The sequence below is a fragment of the Cottoperca gobio genome, chromosome 7, assembly GCF_900634415.1.
Source record: "Cottoperca gobio chromosome 7, fCotGob3.1, whole genome shotgun sequence".
Lineage (NCBI taxonomy): Eukaryota > Metazoa > Chordata > Actinopteri > Perciformes > Bovichtidae > Cottoperca > Cottoperca gobio.
This window is the reverse complement of record NC_041361.1, coordinates 2,161,435-2,186,237: the sequence shown is the minus strand read 5'-3', so window position 1 is coordinate 2,186,237 and position 24,803 is coordinate 2,161,435. Positions and strand designations below refer to the sequence as shown.

Below are 24,803 nucleotides of genomic sequence, written 5' to 3'. Positions count from 1 at the left end.
CTCGAGCATGCTGCTGCACTTACAGATACATCAATGTGTAACCGTATTACATCACATGGTGAGCCACGCACAAACATGCGCGGTGGAAACCCGCGGAGGGAGCGTTTCAGTGGAAGGTCAAGCGGCTCTCTGTAAGGACATGGAGGCTGTTGTAGACTACAGGGTTAAATTGTGCAAATTAACTCTACTATAACTGGACAAAAGCAAAAGGAAATGCCAAATTGCAACATGTGTGTAGGCCTATATTTTCTGTGGTGAAAGTAGTGTGCTACTTTTACTGAAACACAACTTAAGATATACTTTTCTTTATTATATCCACTTTTTGCTGCTTTATGCTTCTATTACCCTACATTTCAGAAGGAATTAAGTGTTTAAAGTAGTTAAAAATAGCTCCATCTTCACCAGCCAGAACATCAGATTGCTGTTAATTTATCAGTATCAACAATTTTATAGGCTGAGATATAAAAATATATTAGTCACAGGCACCATTTTTCAACTATCGTACATACTGTGACACCCTTAAGCATATTTAGCTGATGATACTTGGTGATAGCCCTTTAATGCTACTTATAATGCCGTTATATGAGTACATGAGTGGAATAAATAAAATAATAATCATGTAAATAACAAAATGTGGAAATACAGAGAAACACATATGTGTGCAGGAATTCACTGCAGCCTGGGCAGGAAGGCCCGCCCACAGCCAGATGATTGACAGCTTGGCTCTTCAAGGAATAGCAAAAGATAATATTATGTGCATTTATAAATATATAAATAAATTGTAATATATAAAAATAAATAACTAAATATACAGTAAATTACATGGAATAAATAAATAGTTTCACAATTAAATGTGAAATTAAAACTAAAACATGTGTTCATGTTATTTGTCTTTATATTTCCACATTTATTTATTATTTTATTTATTTCTCACATATTCCCACATTTTGCATTTACTTCTTTCTTTTTTTCCACATTTTGTAAAACTTATTTATTCTTTTAATAAATCCTCCTTATTATTCCACTTTTATTATCTTATTATTTTATAGATTTTATTTTATTTTTATTGACTATTTTGTATTAATGTATTAGTGCTTTTACTTAAGTTACAGTTAACAAAGGAAATTTTAATATATATGATGCAGTTACCAACATTTCCCAGCAGGGGGAGTGAAAAGAGTGATGCGGCCTACAGTACAATATTAATATGTCCCATAACGAAAATATTAATTTGTCTAAAATTATAAAAACCTATCGATTTAAGACTCATCTTTTATAGTATAACAACTAATATATCCCAGAATAGTACTTAGCACTATACGATGAGAGCTATAGGCCTACATATACTGTTAAATAAAGTTATTATACCCTCAAGACACACAGGCTGTAATTTCCTATTGTAGAAATATTGTTATATTATAAGATCTATGAGACCATGCCGACCATACACATCATTGGGAAATGACAGATCTCTATACTTTGAATAGACTATTTAGCTATTTTTTCAAGCTTAATGGCCTATTAGAGAATAATTACTGCATTAACTGCAGGGGGAAACGTATAGAGAGCAGAGTCCTGAATGGCATGTACTTCAGCCCCGAGGTGGCAAGACTCTGGCATGGCTCCTTGCAGGCAGCAGAGTAAGGATTGGGTTGTATTTTTGGAAGGGTGTGTGTGTGTGGATTGGTCGCCTTGTTAGGTCTGCTAAAATATTTCCCAACAGCAGCGACTGTCAGGAGATAGCTGGGTGGCAGGGGGAAAGGGGCTTTTCTCTGTGGCCACCTGGAAAAAGCCATGTAAGATCAGTGGCTTGTCAAGACAGAAAACCAAGAAATAATTAGATTTAATAACCTAGTCATCCAAATTTGCAACGCAGCATCATTTACTCTGGAAAGAAGACACTGATCCAAGAAGAAGAAGAAGAAGAAGACACTGGAGTAAAAGAAGGACACATTCAAGTTTCTGTAAAGTGTGAAGTGCGCCCATGGACAAGCGCAGAAATCCCCAAACCAACTCCAACAGAAGAAACCTCCTCAAGTTCAGCACCAAGGATATCTCCAGCCAGTTTTGATGTCAGGTGAAGGTGAAGGCACACTGACGGTATCTTTAGCCAGGTAACAGATTTAAAACTTTCTGATCGGTGCGTACTTGGGCTGCGGAGAGGCATGAGTGGAGGTCGCTTTGAGTTTGACGACGGCGGAGCTTATTGCGGAGGCTGGGAGGGAGGCAAAGCCCACGGCCATGGCATCTGCACCGGACCCAAAGGCCAGGGCGAGTTCTCCGGCTCCTGGAACTACGGCTTCGAGGTGGTGGGAGTCTACACCTGGCCCAGCGGGAACACATACGAGGGGTACTGGTCGCAGGGGAAGCGTCACGGCCTGGGAGTAGAAACCAAAGGACACTGGATTTACAAAGGGGAATGGACTCATGGCTTCAAAGGGAGATATGGCATACGGATCAGTGCTGGCAGTGGAGCAAAGTATGAAGGGACATGGAATAATGGGCTTCAGGATGGATATGGGACAGAAACATATGCTGATGGAGGTGAGATTTACAAATTCAGACTTGTTCGAGTTAGACTTTGTTAGAGTGCAATAACAAAAAACACAGTGGTGACAGAAGATACAAGTGGAGTAGATTACACCAGTGGTGTTTGAAGAAGTACAGATCCTTAAAAGTATTCACAGTGTGAAAATACTCTGTTACAAGTCAAACTTCTGCATTCAAAATATCATATACTAACAGCTAGTAGCACTAAATTATACGTAAAGTGCCAAAAGTGCTGGTGAAACACATATTTACAACCCGCTGGTAAATGTAATCTACTAAAAATGCATAATATATATATATTTGTCATTTTTATTTATATTTTTTGTATTGCTGGGTAGCTTGCTAAACCCCCATAGGGATCAATGGACTCTTATCTTAACAGTATAAGTGACAAACTAAATGTAGTGGAGTTAAAAAGTACAATATATGCCTTTGAAGTGTTGAGTAGAAGTATGAAACACACAAATACGTAATATAAGTACAATACTTAAGTAAATGTACTTGTGGTTGTGCATTAGAATTGCAGCTGCAGTCCTCTGCAATAGAGGAAGCATGCAGATCCTTTATTTAAGTGAAACTGACTCCTAATTACTTTACTTTAACCAATAAAAATGCATATTATATATTTTATTTGTTGATTATATGTTGTGTATCTAAAAGATAAACCTGCAAAGTAAACCTGATGGATACATGTAGTGGAGTACAATGAATAATGTAGTATAAAATGGAAATACAGAAGAAGGATCTCAAAATAGTTCTTAAGTGCAGAAATGTAGTTAAAAGATTATTTCCACTTCTACACTACGTGTGGTTATTTCGTGAGAGGACGATAACTACATCATGCAACATTAAGACCAAAACCCCCCCCGAAGCCAAATGGTCATATTGTCACAAAGTTCATTGCAGGAGACGTGGAGACGAATCCCAAACAGAGCCGGCTGGTGATCCTCATGTTAGTTTGTGATGTCTGTGTGTAACCAGAAGAAAATACCACCCTGCTGCTGTCAGTCAAGAGCTGCTCAAAGCTAGTTGGAAATCAGATCACCCTGCAGGACACCCTGCAGGATTCTTTCCATTTTGTTAAACTACACCATCATTAACAGTGATGGAAGGTATTCAGATCTTTTACTGAAGTAACTGTAGTAATACTGACATTTAAAAATACTCTGTCACGAGAGAAAGCTCTGCGAAAAGTATTTTATATAAGCATATATACTAATTAATGCATAATAGTTTATACTATACTATCAGTTCTCGTGTATGTAAAACCTGAATCTGCAAAATAACTAGTTACTATAACTTTTAGGTGCATGCAGCGGAGTAAAAAATACAACATTTACCTTGAAATGTAGTGAAGTAGACATATAAAGCAGCATAACATGGAAACACTCAAGTAAATACCTTAAAATTGTTCTTTAAATGAAGTAATTGAGTAACTGAACTTCTTTACACTCATCAAGAATTAGTTGTGAACAGTACAGATTAGATTAGATCAAATTAAAAGGTTACAAACAATCCTGAACGTTGAAAGTGAAGTGTTTAATCCGTAGATGCTCTCTGGAAGCTTCTGATGCATGCATATCCCCCAGCTCGTTCATTCGACTGAGTAGAAACTAAATAGGTGAGAAAGTCAAATTGATTGTGGCGATCTCTGCTTGTACAATAGCAGTGGTTCCCCTCTTTAACAGCTGACTCATCAGCTTTAAAGCCCAGTCTGGTGGAAGTCGCGGTGGGGGATGTGATAGCACCAGATGTCAGGATGTAATAATAGCCCTCCTGGCCTCACGGGCTGAGGCCTCGCTGTCACTATAATCCACACTCATGTCAATTATAGCATGAGACCGGACCTCAAGATGACTTGTCAGTGAGAGCATTAATGAACCTTTCACACTAAAGATATCCATGACATTCAGGCAGAAATAAAAGGACGGGTGGTTTTGTTATGGACTGAACTATTTTCGCTCCAAGCCATGTTTAAAGGTCTACAGCTATGCTAGCAGCTCTGTGAGGCTTTGGGCTAAATGCTAACATTAGCATGCTTACATGCTCACAGTGACAATGTTAAGCAGGTATAATGTTTAGCAGGTTTACCATCTTTATTTAGCGCATTAGCATGCTAACGCTTCCTTATTCGACACTTTACCTTCTTGTTATTTTGCTGTAACAAGGTGAATTTCCCCGTTGTGGGACTAATAAAGGATTTCTGATTAGTACTAAACACAAACTACAGCTGAGGCTGATGGGAATGTATTTAGTCATGCCAGTATTTGGTCAGAAAGTACAAATGAAAGCTTTGACCTGATGATGGTGCTAGATGGGTGAAAAGCCAGAGGATCACCAAACACAGAGGGATTTATTATCTGGAAACCATGGATGTCTGTACAAAATGTTGTGCTAATGTGTCCCGTAGATGTTGAGATATTTTGCAAGATAAATGCAAACTTTGACCTCCTGGTGGCACTAGAGGAAAATTCAGAGGAAAACCAAAATCCTCATTATTCATCATGTGGGTTCAGAGATTGTCTGAACCAAATTTTATGGCAAAGCATCTCATAGTTGTTGAGATATTTCAGTCTGGACAAGTGGTGGACAAACCTACAGACAGACTAACATTGCCATCACAAGAGCCACGCTGCTAGCATGGCTATACAGTAACTTCTGATTGGTCCGTGTTGCAAGTTAGAAAATAATAACTCCCTGTTTTCTGATGTTTCCAGGTACTTTCCAGGGTCAGTTCACAGGCGGGATGCGGCACGGCTATGGGGTACGGCAGAGCGTACCTTATGGCATGGCAGCAGTTGTCCGCTCCCCTCTTCGTACCTCCCTGACCTCCCTTCGTAGCGAGCATAGCAACGGCACTGTCTTGCAGCAAGACATCCCCATCATCACTACCACCAACGCCTCAGGTGAGGAGACACCCGTCACCACACCCACCCAGCTGGGACCATCCCGTGGAGGCTTCGCCCTTACTCTCCAGGTGGACCCAGAGGCTGTGAAACCAAAGAAGAAGGGCCTGTTTCGCAGGGGCTCCCTGCTGGGTAAGCTGAAGAAGTCTGACTCAAGTACCTCGCTGTCCAGCCAGAAGAGCAAACTCAGCTTCCTGAGGACAGATTCGGCGCTCAGCTCCAACGCCAGCGACACCCACTCCACCATCAGCATCGGGGACGACAGCCTGGCCGGAGCCGAGGATTTCCCACCAGTGGAGGCCGACATTGACGCCACCACCACAGAGGTCTACATGGGCGAGTGGAAGAACGACAAGCGCTCAGGATATGGAATTAGCGAAAGGTCCAGTGGGCTGAAGTTTGAAGGCGAGTGGCTGAACAACCAGAGACACGGCTACGGCTGCACCACCTTCGCAGAGGGAGGGAAGGAGGAGGGCAAGTACGTGAACAACCTGCTGGTGAAGGCCGTTAAGAAGAGGATGATCCAGCTGAAGGGAACCAAGATCAAGCAGAAGGTAGAGCGGGCGGTGGAGGGCGCTCAGAGGGCTGCAGCCATCGGCAAACAGAAGGCAGAAATTGCTGCTTCTAGGTAAGAACAGATGAGCGAAGCGATAACTCTTATTTCTTTTTCATCTTGTTAATCACGGAAATATCTACAGGTTTGAGTTTCTAGGCTTCGGTTGAAGCTAAGGAAGGTTCCTAACTGAGTGACATGATCATCAGTATCAGTGGCGGCCATGATGAGAGCTTGTTGAATTCTCTAAATGGAAAGGTGCTTAAATGCTTACTTTCTTATCTTCTTTAGCATATGGTACACTGGACCCTCCTTTACGTACAGAAAGGAGATAATGCCGTCCCACAATTCCCTGCTGCAGCAACATTTAAAGACCTACGTCAATATCATCCGCCGTTGCATAAATACGTCGCCCGGTGTAAATGCAGTCAGATTCTCTTAGTCCCTGCAAAGTCCTTATGATATGTCCTTAATATCTTTCCATGAACTGATGACGTTTTCCAGTAAGGTCAAGGAAAAAGGGTTAAGAAAAGACACATAACAAATTTAGTTTGAACAAGTCAGCATCATGGGTCATTGTGGGAATTTCTTTTGTGTTCCCGCACAATCATTTTCGCATTCGCCTTGATCCCAAGGAGCAGTTAGTCTGTGTTCAGTCTAGTTTATAATACACTGCCAGTTTAGGGGAATGCTCTGCAGATAATAATAAAAAGGAGCGACGATGTGGCGTTTTATATGAGGCATTTATTGCTTATTACTCCTTTCAAAAGGCCGACAGTATACAGCTGCTGGCTGTGAGCTCAGCTGCAGCTGCTCCGTCTGGCTGTGTTGGGTGAAGCTGTGTCTGTCCTTATTGCTCAGACTGCTGCTGAATCACAGCATCATCCCAAAGATAAAGTCATCATCACAGCTACAGTCCGTCTCTACCTTGTTTATTTATACTATATCGTAAAACAGGGAAAGAGGGAACTCCAAACTCCATGCAAAACTCAAAATTAATTGCGAGAGAAGTATCTCAGAAAAGAACGTTCCTTACCTCTCAGGAGCTCTGTACATCTCTGAGCATCAGTTCTTTCTTTTTCTGGAAATACCTTCTGAACGTCGGTGAGAGTATTTATTTTTCTGATGCTTAATGCTGAAGGAACAAACCTAGCTTTACTCAAAGGGCAGTGCGTGAAGGTAAATGAGGCTAACAGCTCAAATAGAGACCATAGCAATAAAAGAGACACTTCATTCATTCAGAGTCACACGGACTCTGGCTGCTGATCACAACAATTCCCATAATAGAAAACACAACCGTTGTGTTTATTTAATACTGTTTTACAGATAAGAAATACTGAGCGCAGTGGCTAAAGGGGCTCTTTAGAGTCACACTGTTTGAACCACAAGACTTCCCATCACGCTCTGGATAACCAAATGTTCACGCCCATCATGGTCATCAAAGTTGTTAGCACTCAAACGTAAAAAACCTGTCACTAAAACAGTATTTCTGAGGTTAGTTTTTGCAATGATTGCACCATTTGAAGCACAACTGTCCCAAGTTACACAAAAAAGGTAATTTCATCTTTCATCTGGGTGTAGAGATAGTGGTGGTATTAGTAACAGTAGTGTTTGGTGAGCTCAGCTTGTAGCAAACAGAGGAATGCAAAGATTGTAGAAATATTTACTTTCCATTTTCCTTCTTTGTCTAAATTAAAATAAATGCTGTTATTCGTCCTTGCAGTCAAAGATTCAAAAGAGCCAATGTTCATAATAAGTTAAATCGGGTTTAATCAGGCTTTGTCTGACTCTTCCAGAGGATTAAAAACTTGTTCCAGATGTAACCTCTTGGTGTGGAGGAATTTCATTTAATGTAACCTAACGTTGCCCGCTTACAACACGTTCTTTATGATCCATGGTGGAAAGCAAACGTGCTCTTTTACTCAAGTTCTGTATTTAAATAAATCTAACTTTTGCATTTCACTTTAACTCATCACCTCCTAACTGGCCAGAGGACTTTACCACCAGTAACAATTCTGACCTCAGTAATTCATTTCAGCAAAACAGTATGAACATTTATGGCATTTTAATTCAGACAAGGATACTTTGTTAGTTTATTGCCAGACTTAGATATATATATATATATATATATATATATATATATATATATATATATATATAGGCAGATGGGCAGGTACCATTACAGGGTCAGGGTCAGGTTGCGATGGCTCAAAAACAAAAGGCACAAAGCGATCTGGCAGGGAATGAGTGGAAATAGGCCGGTAATATACCGACTAACGAAGGAAATGGGCAACAGGTGAACAGGCGGGTTGGGGGGGTACTGCCGGGCGGATGACGGAAAGTACAAACAGGGTGTGAAAAAAAACTTGCTTAGTGCGTTAAAAGAATAAGCTGCGGTCACATAATCAAAAGAATTACGTCACATTTCTTTTTGTAACCACTTTTACTTGGTCATGAGGTCAAGTAAAGATGTGAAGGAGAATCTAAGGACTTAGGAAAAAGACAACAGTGGTGCCAAGAGAATCTGACTGCACTTACACTCGGCTACGGATGTTGTTTTTCAAGCAACTTTATTTATAACACAAGTGCAGTGACAAACTCAATGCTGTACAATTCAAACAAGGATTCCTGTCCAACACACAATCACACCTCCAAACAAGGAGGCTTTAAATGTATCCATAGTGTACAAATAAATAGCGACGGTGGAGGTTGTGGACGTGTGTTGCTTTTAATCAGGGGTGGGGAACCTCCAGCCTCCGGGCGAGACCATTTGACCCGGCCTGCGAGGTAATTCATAAACACACGCAAAAAAAAATAAAAATAAAAACTGACTGTTTTTCCTGGCCACGGTCAGGGTCCTTGAACACAACACGAGCGGAACGTGTCATCACGTGGTCATGTCATGTAAAAAACTTCAATATTAAACGAGACTGTCATTGACGTCAGTGAACGCAGCATGGCGAGTGTAAAACAGAGAAAGGTGGGTGCGGAATGTCACTTTCCAGGAGAAATGGACGAACGATTATTTATTAGTGTAAGTAGTAGTATGCCTAGTTTGTGTGGACGCGCTTGCGGTGATGAAATAATAATAATAATAATAATAACAATTATGTCGAGCATCATGACAGCACGAAACATGCCAAACTGCACGAGCTGAAAGGACGAGTGTTTGGATAAAGTTAACGCTCTTCGGCGGAGTTTGGTCCAACAAGCAGCTCTCTGCAGAGCGGAATATACAAACATGGACAGATAGAGAGGTAGACCCCCACACCAAGAACAGACTGTTCCTCCACTGCTGTGCAGTTATCACTGCCATGTGCAATACTCACTTTATTTTCAACCTCTTGGTACTTATATCATTTTTAATTCTATTTAATTATTGTGTACTGCCTTTTTACTTTATATGTTCTTTTGCTGTGACAAGATAAATGTCCCCGTTGTGGGACTAATAGAGGATTTCTGATTTCTGATAAAACAGAAAGATACATGGATAAAAAAGTTGCTTTTTTGCATTTAGCATAACAGAAAGGTGAAATGACTGGGCTGTGTCTTAAAAAAAAATTGCAGAGGTTATGAGTTCAATAATTAGTACGGCCCTCGAAGGATGTTGTAAAAAAAAATGGCCCTTGATAGGAAAAAGGTTCCCCCCCCTGATCTAAATGTTGCTGCCACAAGGAATTGTGGGACGGCATTATGTCTTTTTCTTTCATAAAGGATGGTCCAGTGTACCCTATGCTAGAGGAGATAAGAAAGGAAGCATTCAGAGAATACACCAGCTCTTATCATGGCTGACACTTGGATTCTTGTGGGTAATGTCACCTTCCGAAGCATAAAAGACTATTCAACAGTCATATGTAGGTTCACACAGGGTCAACGGTACAATGAGTCCGCTCAGCAATAAAAGCTACGCATATAAGAGCACTAGTCAATTAGCTTAGCTTAGCATAAAGACTGGAAACAGCTCTAAAGCTCACAAATTAGATATGACATGCTAAGGTTTTAGCTTTAGAGGTGCTGGTAGACTGATCTTCTCAATTTACTCTCAGCAAAATAAGAACATTTCCCAAAATGTCAAACTATTCCTTTAACTTAATGAGGGACCAGTTCCATCAGCATACAAAATGAGAACATCTAAACCGCTGTCTAATCGCATTGCAGTCGGTAATCAATGCACAAGGAATCAATAAATCCAACTGTTGTTCTTATGTAGTTTATTGTTCATTCGTGCGCAAAACCACACACACACACACACACACACACACACACACACACACACACACACACACACACACACACACCACACACACACACACACACACACACACACACACACACACCTTCAGTTTGTCTGTGACCGTACAAGGCGTACAAGTGTTGTTTTTCTTCACAGTCGTCTTCAGCACCTGAAATAAGCTCAGTGTTTACAGCGCTGACGGACTGCAGACCCCTGTCCCGGCAGATTGAAATCTAAATATTGTACTCCCAAGGATAAGCAGTATATAAGAGTTATGGGCCAGTTTTCGTTGCATCAGTGCTCCCAGCTCACCTCCAGCACATCGACAGGCGCCTGGACTGAGCTGAGAGTAGAAGCTGAGTATTTATGTAGGACTGCTGTTAGCAACACGTCGGTGGCCTTTACAAACCAAACACATCTTGAATGTGTAAAACTCAAAACTACTGAAAGACGAGTGGTGGAATGAACATTTGCTCCAATTATTTGTAATCTTACTTCCATTTTATGTTACTTTATACTCGATTCCACTACATTTCAGAGGGAAATATTGTACTTTTAAGTTACTCCACTTTAGTTATCTGACAGCTGGAGACATCTTGTTTGCTCGGGTGTGAAGTTAGGGGTCAAAGGTTGTGCTGCAGCCTTTCAAAATAAAACAAATCCTGCAGGCTAATAAGGCTTGATAATATTAGTTGATTTAGATTTTTAAATACTGCTCAACCATCACTATTTCAGATTCCTACAGAAAAACATTATATATAAAGCATTACAGTACACGTTGAGCAGCTAAAACAGTAAAATCTGACATATTGATGTATAAACAATCTCTTATAATCAAATCAAATAATCTTTTTACACAATATACCTTTTTTTGTAAAATAAACAACAAGTACTAAGCAAAATAAAACAGAAATTAAACATATATACAAGCACACACTACAAAAAAACAGTTGTATTAGCAATCTAATAATATATCAGTCAATGGGGCTATTTTCAGTACTTTTTATACACATTTTAAATACTTTAGTACACCTACTTTGCATTAATATTTTGAAAGCAGGGCTTTTACTTGCAGTGGATTATTTTTACATTGTTGTATTGTTACTTTTGACACCACACAAACTAAACAACAGCCCCTCTTGAGTGTTCCTGCACGTTGAATTGAAATCTGTTTATTATACTAGCAGTGGAGACATGACACATCTGTTCCTGGCAGTGGTTTCATCACTCCATGATCCTTTGGCAACGAAGTCAACAGTTAAAAATACAACCTATGCACTGAATGGGATGCCAGACCTGTCCTCTTCAGGTCCAGTTAGCCGAGCGTCCACTGGCATTCAGACGCTCTGTGGATAATGTTCTGTTGCGTGGCTGAAGGAGGACCCGTGTGGCAGGACAGGGTGTAAATGACGCGCACACACACACACACACACACACACACACACACACACACACAGGGGCCCTGTGGTCACAGAGGAACCCTGACTATATATGGGCAGGCGCACTCTTGCTGTATCACAATCACAGGGGAATGCAACAGCTGATTATCCCCCCTCCCCCCTCCCCTCGCCTGAAAACCCCATTTTTCCTGCCTAGTCACAGACACAGAGATTCTAAGATGAATCGCAGCAGCTTTTTATGTTTGTCTGCATACTGATCACCTATTACTTTACTCCCTCTTGTCCTGTTTTAGCAAATCAAACACTTCAAAATGGTGCTCACCTCCGCTTGCTGATTTAGTTTCCATCACCCACTGTACGCTTTAGCTCCTCTGCTCGCCGGCAGTTAGAGAGCACAGATCTCGGTCCATCTTGCGTCAGCAGTGGTGTCAAATGGTTCCACGGATATAAATATGACACAGCTCATAAGCAAGTGCTTGGGTATAAAGGGTTGGCGTATACATGTACCACACCTAGCTTTAGTTCTGCGGTTTGGATTACATACTGTACTGCTGATACGAGCATTTTGTGTGCAACATTTGTAAATAAAGTTCAGTTCTGACCTCAGTTTAGGACTATTGTTGAGATCTCTGTACGTATTCCAGCGATGGAAAGTAACTAAATGCATTTACTAAAGTAAAGTACTTAAATCTCAGAGGGACATTTTGTAGTTTTGACAACTACAGTTACTTTTCAGTAGAAAATATAAGTAATCCGAGATTCGAGTGCTTCTTCCACCTCTGAGGTATTCCATTTGTGACCTCTTAGCAATGCAGTAATGAGGTTGCAATTAGCTCTTAATGTACGTGTATTTTGACAAAGTGATTTGATTATAGTCTGAAACATTTAGTCGTCTTTTTATAGACCCTAAATCACTCTTTCACACACACTCTGTCTCCCTCTCCCTCTACGCACGTACACATACGTCGCGATTAAATAGGCCCCTCCACGAAGATAAAGGGGCACATGCCAGAATATCTCCCCATCAGCAGCGGGACATAAAACAAATAGTTACAAAACAGCAGAACAACGGGACTTATTTGAAGAAAGGCTTTTACATTTTGCACCGGCTAAATTAAGATTTTTAAAAAAAGGTGTACAATTGTTCACAGCTGGCATCTCATCTCATCACTCCTCAAGAGTGTCATGTTTACACACACACACACACACACACACACACACACACACACACACACACACACACACACACACACACACACACACACACACACACACACACACACACACACACACACACACACACACACACGGAGTAAAAACAGCCTGACTCCAAAGAAATGTTTGTTTTCTCAGTTGTATTGTCATGAACTGAACTGAAGTAATTTTCTAAGTATTCTGAACTTTTCTATTCAGTAAATATGTTTTTCCTTTGTTTTTTTAGACAGGGTTAGCTTTTTGTAAAAGCTGGCATGGCAGTGACAGAGTGATATAACAGAGCATATGGACGGTAATGGCTTTTCTGTGGCCAGGTGGTCATAATCAAAACAAACAAAACATATTAGCTCTGCCACCTATCATGCTATTAGCAGCTATGCTAGCCAACTTTAGCATCTATAACCACAGTGGAGGGATATAGTACCACACAGCTGGTCCTCTACAAATATAAGAAGACAGCTCAGTAATCAGCTGCTCTTTCAGTCCTGGTGGCACTGGTTGTTTTCAGTCAATGACGCAGCACAACTCGACTGTTTTCATGGGTTAAATCTGTTTTTCCTTCACAATGATATGCAGGGGTGAGAGCTTACTCCTCTCTCAAGGACATGAGATGGTTCGCACTACTCAAGTCTGACGTTTCTGCACATTTATGGTGCTGAGAGTTATGCTGGAACAAAATTAATTAAATAAAGAATGAAGGCTCTACTTAATATGATCGATGTACTGTACTGAAGTGTTGGAAGAAGTACTCCTTCATTTAAAGTTTCACTTGAGTAAAAAGGTACAGAGGTATTATCTTCAAAATATACTTGAAGAATCAAACTCACTATGCAAAATGGCCCCTATCAGAGTGTTACAATAATATTACTACACCCGCCATTGGTGTACAAAAACATCAATGAGCCTCACTGCTGCACTGTGTGACATGTTCCTCATTACCATGAACACACACTGTAGTTTATCTGACTCATTCTCACACACACACACACACACACACACACCGTCCTGCTGCCACAAATACTCACTAGGGCACCAAATGTGGATTAATCCGCTGCTGAAAATAGTCCCCAGCAAATGCATTATTTCCTTCTATTTGACTAATGTTAGATAAAAACTACAGTGAGCAGCTGTTTAAGGAAATTACTGAGCCTTTAAAAACAAACCATGGCAGGAAGTCAGAAAGTACTGAAAGATATTGTGTTTGTTTTGGTCTTTTCATGAGATTTGTTGACAATGAGAAAAATATAGAATAAGGTCAACCTTCAACATACAAGGGTTAGAATGATATCTTACGAAAGGTTATTCTTATTATGTGCGTGTTGTCCTATGAACATCGAGCCACATCACTGCACAAGGACCTGTTTAGGCAACAGGATTACTACTAAAAGATTGTGGTTTGCGTTAAAATAAGTACATTTATTACGTTACCTACGTACTTAAATTAGATTAAATTAAGTTAAAATAAGTCAAAGTTAACTGGTTGGTCTCCTGGGTGTAGGCTCGGGTTTGTTTGACCCAGACCTCCACCCTAAGCGGACTTTGTCGCCACCTGACTTCCTTAAAGGACATTACTTTTCGTAGGTACGAGTACGAATAATGAATGAGAACAGTCTCCAACCTTATCCATTAAGAACTACGTTTCAGTGATACGATATATTTTGTCCATTGTAAAACATTTGTATACGTTCATAACTACGCATGATACTCACTTCATATGTTTCAGATACCTGACAAATTTGAAGATGTTTTCCTAAAGACTGTTTCTATTTGTGGGGTATGATTTAGTTTTAAGTTGTATTATTGCTTGCTATACCCATTCAGTGCATAGGTTGTAGCTGTCCTAAAATATTTCAGCGTAATTATAAAACATGTGAGATTTGAGGGTGTATTGGTTCGTGGAAGAGGACGGAAGGTGCTGAATGTGTGTGGACAGGTGGAGCTCATCCATCTCCAACAGGGAGCCTCTAATTGTTCCAGTGGGAAGCACCTTCCCCACTGAGTCTTCAAGTGGACCGGGGAGCTATTTTCAGCTCAGTGTAAAGTTACAGTATGTGAAGTATCCACAGAGTAATCACAATCAGTAATTCTCCCAGTGAATGTGCAGCAGCAGCCTTGAACTCTTTGCACGCAAATTCCATGTTTTTTAGTCTGTTGGCCCGTCAGTCCTGGACTTTGGTCCAGACTGAAATATCACAGCAACTCTTGGATGAGTGGCCTTGAAATTTGGTATAGACATTTATATTCTCCCTTTTCATTTAGCGCCACCATCTGGTCAGAACTCTAATTGTCCAATAATGTATTCATGCAAAACTGACATTCCCCTATTCATGTAGTGAACATGGTAAACATTATATGTTAGCATTACTGTAACATGCTTAAGTCATGTAGTGAACGTGGGAAAAATTATACGTTAGCATTACTGTAACATGCTTAAGTCATGTTAGTGAACGTGGTAAACATTAATACGCTAGCATTACGGTAACATGCTTAAGTCATGTAATGAACGTGGTAAACATTATACATTAGCATTACTGTAACATGCTTAAGTCATGTAGTGAACGTGGTAAACATTATACGTTAGCATTACTGTAACATGCTTAGTCATGTAGTGAACGTGGTAAACATTATACGTTAGCATTACTGTAACATGCTTAAGTCATGTAGTGAACGTGGTAAAAATTATACATTAGCATTACTGTAACATGCTTAAGTCATGTAGTGAACGTGGTAAACATTATACGTTAGCATTACTGTAACATGCTTAAGTCATGTAGTGAACGTGGTAAACATTATACGTTAGCATTACTGTAACATGCTTAAGTCATGTAGTGAACGTGGTAAAAATTATACGTTAGCATTACTGTAACATGCTTAAGTCATGTAGTGAACGTGGTAAACTTATACGCTAGCATTACTGTAACATGCTTAAGTCATGTAATGAACGTGGTAAACATTATACATTAGCATTACTGTAACATGCTTAAGTCATGTAGTGAACATGGTAAACATTATACTTAGCATTACTGTAACATGCTTAAGTCATGTAGTGAACGTGGTAAACATTATACGTTAGCATTACTGTAACATGCTTAAGTCCATGTAGTGACGTGGTAAACATTATACGTTACGCATATACTGTACAACAGCTATAAGTCATGTAGTGACGTGGGTAAACATTATACGTTAGCATTACTGTAACATGCTTAAGTCATGTAGTGAACGTGGTAAACATTATACGTTAGCATTACTGTAACATGCTTAAGTCATGTAGTGAACGTGGTAAACATTATACGTTAGCATTACTGTAACATGCTTAAGTCATGTAGTGAACGTGGTAAACATTATACGCTAGCATTACTGTAACATGCTTAAGTCATGTAGTGAACATGGTAAACATTATACGTTAGCATTACTGTAACATGCTTAAGTCATGTAGTGAACGTGGTAAAAATTATACGTTAGCATTACTGTAACATGCTTAAGTCATGTAGTGAACGTGGTAAACATTATACGTTAGCATTACTGTAACATGCTTAAGTCATGTAGTGAACGTGGTAAAAATTATACGTTAGCATTACTGTAACATGCTTAAGTCATGTAGTGAACGTGGTAAAAATTATACATTAGCATTACTGTAACATGCTTAAGTCATGTAGTGAACGTGGTAAACATTATACGTTAGCATTACTGTAACATGCTTAAGTCATGTAGTGAACGTGGTAAACATTATACGTTAGCATTACTGTAACATGCTTAAGTCATGTAGTGAACGTGGGTAAAAATTATACGTTAGCATTACTGTAACATGCTTAAGTCATGTAGTGAACGTGGTAAACATTATACGCTAGCATTACTGTAACATGCTTAAGTCATGTAATGAACGTGGTAAACATTATACATTAGCATTACTGTAACATGCTTAAGTCATGTAGTGAACATGGTAAACATTATACGTTAGCATTACTGTAACATGCTTAAGTCATGTAGTGAACGTGGTAACATTATACTGTTAGCATTACTGTAACATGCTTAAGTCATGTAGTGAACGTGGTAAACATTATAGTTAGCATTACTGTAACATGCTTAAGTCATGTAGTGAACGTGGTAAAAATTATACGTTAGCATTACTGTAACATGCTTAAGTCATGTAGTGAACGTGGTAAACATTATACGCTAGCATTACTGTAACATGCTTAAGTCATGTAATGAACGTGGTAAACATTATACATTAGCATTACTGTAACATGCTTAAGTCATGTAGTGAACATGGTAAACATTATACGTTAGCATTACTGTAACATGCTTAAGTCATGTAGTGAACGTGGTAAACATTATACATTAGCATTACTGTAACATGCTTAAGTCATGTAGTGAACGTGGTAAACATTATATGTTAGCATTACTGTAACATGCTTAAGTCATGTAGTGAACGTGGTAAACATTATACATTAGCATTACTGTAACATGCTTAAGTCATGTAGTGAACATGGTAAACATTATACGTTAGCATTACTGTAACATGCTTAAGTCATGTAGTGAACATGGTAAACATTATACGTTAGCATTACTGTAACATGCTTAAGTCATGTAGTGAACGTGGTAAACATTATATGTTAGCATTACTGTAACATGCTTAAGTCATGTAGTGAACGTGGTAAACATTATATGTTAGCATTACTGTAACATGCTTAAGTCATGTAGTGAACGTGGTAAACATTATACGTTAGCATTACTGTAACATGCTTAAGTCATGTAGTGAACATGGTAAACATTAGATCTGCTAAGCATGTTAGCATGGTCATTGTGAGCATGTTGTTTGCATTTAGCTCAAAGCATCACCTAAGTAGAGCTCGAGACTCTTGGTGTTGATTTATGAGAAGACAGAAACATAAGATACAATAACAACAATAGGGATGATAGGAAGTAAATATTGCTACTATTTGTATTGTGAAAATGTGCTCCCCATTTTTGTTGCATTTACGGTGTATTGTAGATTTTTGAGTTTATTGGCTCGTCTTATTTAATTTGTGTACGGTACTGAAAAATACTCCTTTTAAACTTTCACTTAAAGTAGAAGTAGTATCTTCAAAACATACTTGGAAGTATCAGCAGTAAAAGTACTGACTATGCAGAATGGCTTGCTTGCTTGTTTTAAGTAATGTTGGGTAGTTGTAACTCTGTAGCTGTCAAATAAATGCAGTGGAATAAAAAGTACAATATTTATATTTGTTAGACTTATGTGCTCAGATTTGTTCTGTTACCGGTTCTCCAATCATTTAAAGGGTTAAGGTTCAGGGTTACATTCGTGTTTGATCTTAAACTGTTGGTCCAAACCTTTCTGAAGCAGAATGTGTCGCTCCAGTGACCCCTCTCCGTCTCTGTCACATAGAAATAAGTGTGATGATGGAGCCTTCAGTAACTTCCAGCCATAACTCATTGTCCTGCTTGGGGGGGCGATAAAAGCACCATTTATTTCTGTCCCAGCCCAACAGCAGAAAAGGACACCTCCTCTCTCGATAGCTTATGTATTATTAGCTATCGAGACAGGAGGTGTAATGAGCCCTTTGACCAGCAGCCACCCCTGATTGAATACTATAAACAATCCCCTGTGCTGCGGTATTTTTGGTTAAACTGTTTTAAGCCATCATCTCTTAAGGTTTCACATTCAAGGTTCACACTTTGTTTGGTTAAAAAGATCAAGGTCAAGGTCAGAGTGCAATAAAACACATGTAAAGATATGACATAATGATCAATTACATACTGTATACCACATCATATGAAAGTAAAACCCAAAGTGTAGTAATGCAAATTAAGTCACAACATTCACAGTATTGCATTCTGCCAGTTTTACGACTGCATCATGACATAATCTCTATTGTACATTTGCTCTTCAAGCAGGCTGATGGCTGCGAGAACACCGGTTGTGATACTAAAGCTACAACGAACAATTATTTGCATTATCGATTAATTTGCAGATTATTTTCACGATTAATCAACGAATAGTTTGATCTAAATGTCAGAAAATAGTAAACATGTCGGCCAATTGCTTGTTTCAAAACCCAAAGATATTCCTTTTATAATCACATATATAAAGAAACGCAGCAAATACTCACATTTGAGAAGCCAAAAGTAGGGAACTTGATCAAAATTGTAATTGTGTGGCATTCTTTGGTACTTCTCGTCATTTCCCCTGAGTTGATTGGAGGGTTGTTCAGGGTGTGTGGACCCAATTAATAATTGAGAGCAGCTTGATGCATTTCCCCTCTTGGCCAATCAGCGTGTCTATATTTATTTGCTGCTGATCCACCAATCATTTCTGCTTTATTTGATATATTTTTGGTTTGATTATGTTCAACAGAATTGTGCAATTAAACAAGGTTAAAGTTTTGCAAAAACACGGCTGAAAACATCTTATCTGATAAAGTGTGAACATGACATTATCATCATTAATTTGTGCTTGTTGTTATAGAAGTTTAACATTTTGGTATATACCCTTATTCACCAACAGTTGAAAAGACATCACTCTCATGTCTGTGCAGTAATTACAGTCTTAGACACAGCCAGCTGCTAACTAGCTTAGCTTAGCATAAAGACAAACAGATGACCAACTTTTATTGTGGTTTTTATGAGGAGTTAAGTACTGGAACTATTACATTGTAGTATCAGTGATTTATGAATTGTGTTGCATCTGTTCCCTCTGCAGGACGACCCATTCAAAGGCAAAGTCAGACGGAGCTGACCAGGCCGCTCATGCCTCCAACAGCGAGTCCAGCATCGCCCGAATGGTGGCCAAAGAGCTCTCCCCGTCCTTCTACCAGCCAGGTCAGTGAACCTCTCATCTGTACGTCATAAATAATGTTTCTCGTAGGACGCTCATATTTACCATCTTTCCCAAATGACGTGAATGCCACAAGATGCACAACACAGACAAAGTCCTCTCACTAGCTTTATATTTGAAAGACCTGAGTACTTCTTCCACCACTAACCATGTATGTAGTTTATAATGAGTCTCTGTGCATACCTCCGGTTTGAGCTGGCAGATCCTTGGCTGAGGCTCAACACAAGGGTAGTCGCATTTGAATGTCTAAAATAGGAACATCTTATTGGGTCGAAGGGATCATATCAGTTTCATTGCGAGTCTGGCGACACTCACACTTACACGTTCACACAAAAGCACAGCAGCCATTTAGGAGCCTCTTGCTAGTTTTCTCTTGCTTTCTCTCTCAGCAGAGAGCTTCATCAGAAAGTCATCCAGCTTCTGAGTGTGTATGTGGATCTCTGTGTATCCAAACCCCTAATATATCTTCTTCCTTTGTGCCATAGAGCTCCATTGTTGTCTAAAAACTATCTAAAAAACACATGAATGAACCAAACTGATGATTTTAATGAACACACACAGTGTAGTTTATGTTCACGTAATACCACATGCACCATCCTGCTGCCCCAAATACTCACTATCGCACAAAATGCACTATTTACTCCAGCTTGAGTAATGTTTGCTGTGAACTACATTTCCCAGCTCTCCTTGGGATTAATTTAGATTAATGTCTCCAGAAGGAACACATTGGATTAGGGCTGACCGACAAAGACCAGCTGGGGAAGTAAACATGAATAAAAAATAACAGCAAATATGTCGTGTCCGACTATAAGGGTTGTTTGTTTTATTCTTTTCACGAGGTTTGTTGAAAATAACATAAATAATTATTTTGAATTTAACAACGTTTTATAAGATCACATTCAATCCAGAGCAGAATGCTTATTATTGCTCTCAAAGGGACAGTTTACCCCAAAATCAAAGCTACATATGTTTCCTCTTACCTGTAGTGTTATTTATCAATCTAGATTGTTTTGCTGTGAGTTGCCGAGTGCTGGAGATATCTGCTTGCACAACAGCAATGCCTCTTTCCAGAAATCATGACCCGGTTACTCAAGATAATCCACAGACCTTGTTGTGAGCAGTTTTTATGTAGCAACTATTTTCTTTCTACTGTATCACCGCGCAGAAGGTAGCGTGCATCTACTCGTCCACTCATGGCTCGTGCTCACTCGTTGGCAGTTGTAGCTCGGTAGAAAGAAAATAGTTCCTGGAAAGAGACTTTTAATTAGCGCTTTGAGCACCACAAGCCGAGTGCCATCTAGCACCATTATATTCAAGCTAAGGCAGAAATCTCTACGGCCGATATCTCCAACACCCTGCAACTCACACCAAAACGATCTAGGTTGATAAATAGCACTGCAGGTAAGAGGTCAAATGTGTATTTTTGATTTTGGGGTGAACTGTCCCTTTATCATATATGACTCTAATACACTGGGTGAACTGGTCTCACACAGGTCCTGAGTATCTGAAGAAGAGGGTGATACAGGAGGTCATGGAGGGAAGTGAGAACACAGAGACTGTCATGCATGAGCCGCTTCTATCCGAGGAGGAGCCCCTGCCCACGCCGCCCGAAAGCCCAATCATGAATGAACTGGACAGCCTCATGCCTGGCTCATCCCCAGCCCGCACCCCCTCCCCCAGCCCAGGCATCATGAGCAAGGAAGACCCGAAACTCCTCTGTCCAGGAAGCTGGAAGGAAGACAAAACTATTAAAGACGGGGGCAGTAAAGGCAGCAGTAAGTCCAACAGCAGGTCCAGTAGTCGCCCCACTACCCCGTCAACCTCCATTTCTGCCCCCGCCTCAGCTGCACCTGAGGGCGTAGGGCCCCCCAGTAGTCGTGGCCCCTCTCGCAACTCCAGCCGTCAAAGCAACAAGAACGAGCAGGGCTCTGACCTGGAGATCCAGCCCCTGCAAAAGTTTGACTCAGAGGTGAAAGCTCCAGATGTCACTCCTGCACTTGCTGCCTCTGTTAGGAATAGCCTCATCTCTCCAGATGAAGAAGAAGAAGAAGACGAAGAAGCACCGCGCCCCATCTCCAAAGCTGTCACCCCCGAGCCTAAAACCACAGAGGTCAAAACTGAAAGAGCTCCATCAGTCCACGAGCGAACGCCGTCCGTCTCTGAGAACAAAGTGGAGTCCAGGGAGGTGAGCAGGCCGCCCAGCAAAGCAGAGACAAAGCCATTACCAAAACGGCAACCCAGCCCAGCTCCGTCCCCAAAACCTACACCCAGTCTTGAACCGAAACCAGTACCAAAGCAAGTGGAAGCCAAAGCCATTGTTGCCAAACCAGCCCCGAAGGTGGAGCCCAAAGCAGAAGCCCGACTGAAGGCCATGGTGTTGAGCTCAAATCATGAGGGGACTGCAGAGTCTTTGGAGCTGGAGGTAAGACAGTAAATATACACGACACACATTTGATTATTTTTAGGCATGTTGGCAGCGCGGCTATATGGTCGGTTCACCACTTTGGTCCAGACTGAGATATCTCAACAACTATTCCACACGTTACAATTACGATTTCTTCCGACATTCATGATCCCCAGAGGATGGATCCTGCTGACTTTGATGATCCCCTGATTTGACCAGCAGGTTCACAACGATGGTTTTCAGTAAAATATGTAGAATCGCATGAAGTTTACAGACGTAAATAAATGTAATAAATTTGGTGATTCCTTGAATTTTTCCTTTAGCGCATCATCAGGTCAACATTTTACATTCCTGTACACACTGACTGTACTGTGGGTTGTGCTGATTAGCACACATTCTGCACATTCACAAGATGTACAACTGCATTGACTGCCCTCATATCTCATGTGTTCCTCTGCTTTAAAGGGCCCTAACACCATAATGATCTGCATGGTCATCATGCTCAACATTGGCCTGGCCATTCTCTTCGTACACATTTTGTCATGAGACATTGTGCACCTCAGGTAATAAATAAATATGACGTCAAAACTGTGATACAGCAAAACATGCAACATACAAATTCAAGTGAAAGGAATCCATTAAAAGACAAACTGTTTCTTTTTCCTGCAGGTCACCAGCAGTATTGGAGAGGGACGGCCTGCCTCCTCCTCAGTTAGGACCAGAGATCAAAGATGACCGCTGAGGAGAAGAAGAAGAAGAAGAAGAAGAAGAAGAAAAAGAAAAAGAAGAAGAAGAAGAAGAAGCCTCATGCAGACCACCGCAGCTTTTCTAAAGGTTTTTGTTGGTGTGACTGTGTGAGGCTCTGTGAAGCGCCTCTCTTTTCCAGAGGTTTGACAAACTGAAGGACATGAACCAGATTCAGAACATCTGAATATGATGATGTTTGTATGTTAAGGTCGGGGCTGGATGGTAGAGTATGTCCTCAGTGCTTACACTGGAGAAGTCTCAATGCATCTTCGTCACAGTGTGTCACAAGTGTGTCAACATTTTTGCCAAAAAAGATTTTAACCAATCTTTAATTGGCACACACTGGCTGATTAGACAATCTCAGTCAGTAAGATAATTACACTTTGTCACAAGATATGTTTGTTTGTATTATGAGTATGTTGATAACATGCAGACTGAATATTCTCTCCACTAAGATTTAGGAGTTGTAACTGTCACGATCATTGTTTGAATTATCTGCGATATCCAATGTGTCGTTAAAAAGCAGAAGATTCATTAAAGAAGTGTTTGAAATGTGTCTCCAGAAAACACTGTTGAAATACTGCAAACTGTAATCCAACGCTAACAGTTTATTGTTTTCATCTTGTTGCTCTTCAGTCTCTTAAGTTACATTTCAGATCATTTGAGACTACACTGTGAAACTTTCTATTTTCACTGGGAGTTATGTGCATTTATTGTCATTCTGCTTCTTTGGTTTTGGGAGCTGATAAAGCAAATAGAGACGGAACATAGGAAGCTTACGAGTGTCACTGTACTGTATTTTCCTGTGGTGTTTCTCATACAATGCTGTCTAAGCACCCAGGGGTTTTTAAATGACAGTTGTGTATGTTTTGCAATAGAATGAGCAAGCAGAAAATGAAGGCTGGGTTTATCTTATTAAATACACCCACTGTATGTTGTAGTAAAGTTTCTCAACCTGCTGATTTATAGCAATACAACAGCAGCGGCGGGAGGTTTGCGCCTGTGAGCTAATCATGGTTTCATGTATGTTTCAGTGTAGAAAACTGTCCTCTTTGTTCCACACTGCATTATATTCAGGGCCTGTTGTGCTTTAGAGCCAAATGCAACTTCAACTTTCGTATGCATGAGGGCACTTTGTGTGCATGTGTCTGTATTTTTGTACTGTTTTGAAGTGCACATCTTTTCAGCATTCAAAATATTCAGTTGTATTTTTTATCAGAGGCTAATATTCAACACTAAATTTATTTATTTCCCAAAAAAAAGGTCAGATTACCTCATGATTGTGAGCTGGAGAAAAAAACGCGTAGAATGGTTCGTAACTCCATGTCTTACATTGAAGAGTACTTTCCAGGTGAGCCGTTTAATATTTCTCCCTCGTCCTTTCAGCCATTTAATACGTTTTAAAAAGAAGAGGTTTGCAGCTGAAATTGATTTACCTTTGCAAATGAGCACAGACCACTGATTTCGCTTCTTTTTGCATGAAAACAATGCACAATCTATATAGTTTGGAACAAATTGTATGCCCAATGACTGATCCTTAACACACAAAATGCATTAATGATAACAGGAGACAATTGTAAGATTAACTCAATTGTAAGTGCAATAAGACTGTATTCATTTAGGTCAGTGTAATGTAGAAGCCATTTTGTTTTGTCTGTTTTAGTGAATTTAAAGTAAAATAACTTTGCAGAATTTGAAGAAAAGCATTCATTTGTAAGCAAACCTGGTCAAAACTACAAAACTGAAAATAAAGAACTTTTACAACACTTGTGAATGGGTTCTCTTCATTATATAGCCTCATCCAATTTTGGCTTTACAAGTTTCTAGATGCATTTCTTAATTATCACAGTATCCAGTCCAACAGTAGAAATAAGTATTTTTAAACACCACCTGTCTGCCAGCATAACACTCCTGAATCCCTCCCATGGGCCACAGTGAATATCACACCCTATTTTA

At 40.0% G+C, this 24,803-nt stretch overlaps 1 protein-coding gene across 1 annotated transcript; it reads left to right on the top strand.

Moving 5' to 3' along the window:
* The first annotated feature begins 1,735 nt into the window (after window positions 1–1,735).
* On the top strand, window positions 1,736–24,613 carry jph2 (junctophilin 2). The gene is made up of 6 exons (XM_029435474.1): window positions 1,736–2,544; window positions 5,268–6,084; window positions 19,562–19,680; window positions 21,190–22,118; window positions 22,566–22,663; window positions 22,770–24,613. The coding sequence occupies exons 1-5, from the start codon at window positions 2,166–2,168 to the stop codon at window positions 22,644–22,646; spliced, it is 2,325 nt and encodes a 774-aa protein (XP_029291334.1). The 5' UTR covers window positions 1,736–2,165; the 3' UTR covers window positions 22,647–22,663; window positions 22,770–24,613.
* Window positions 24,614–24,803: the final 190 nt, after the last annotated feature.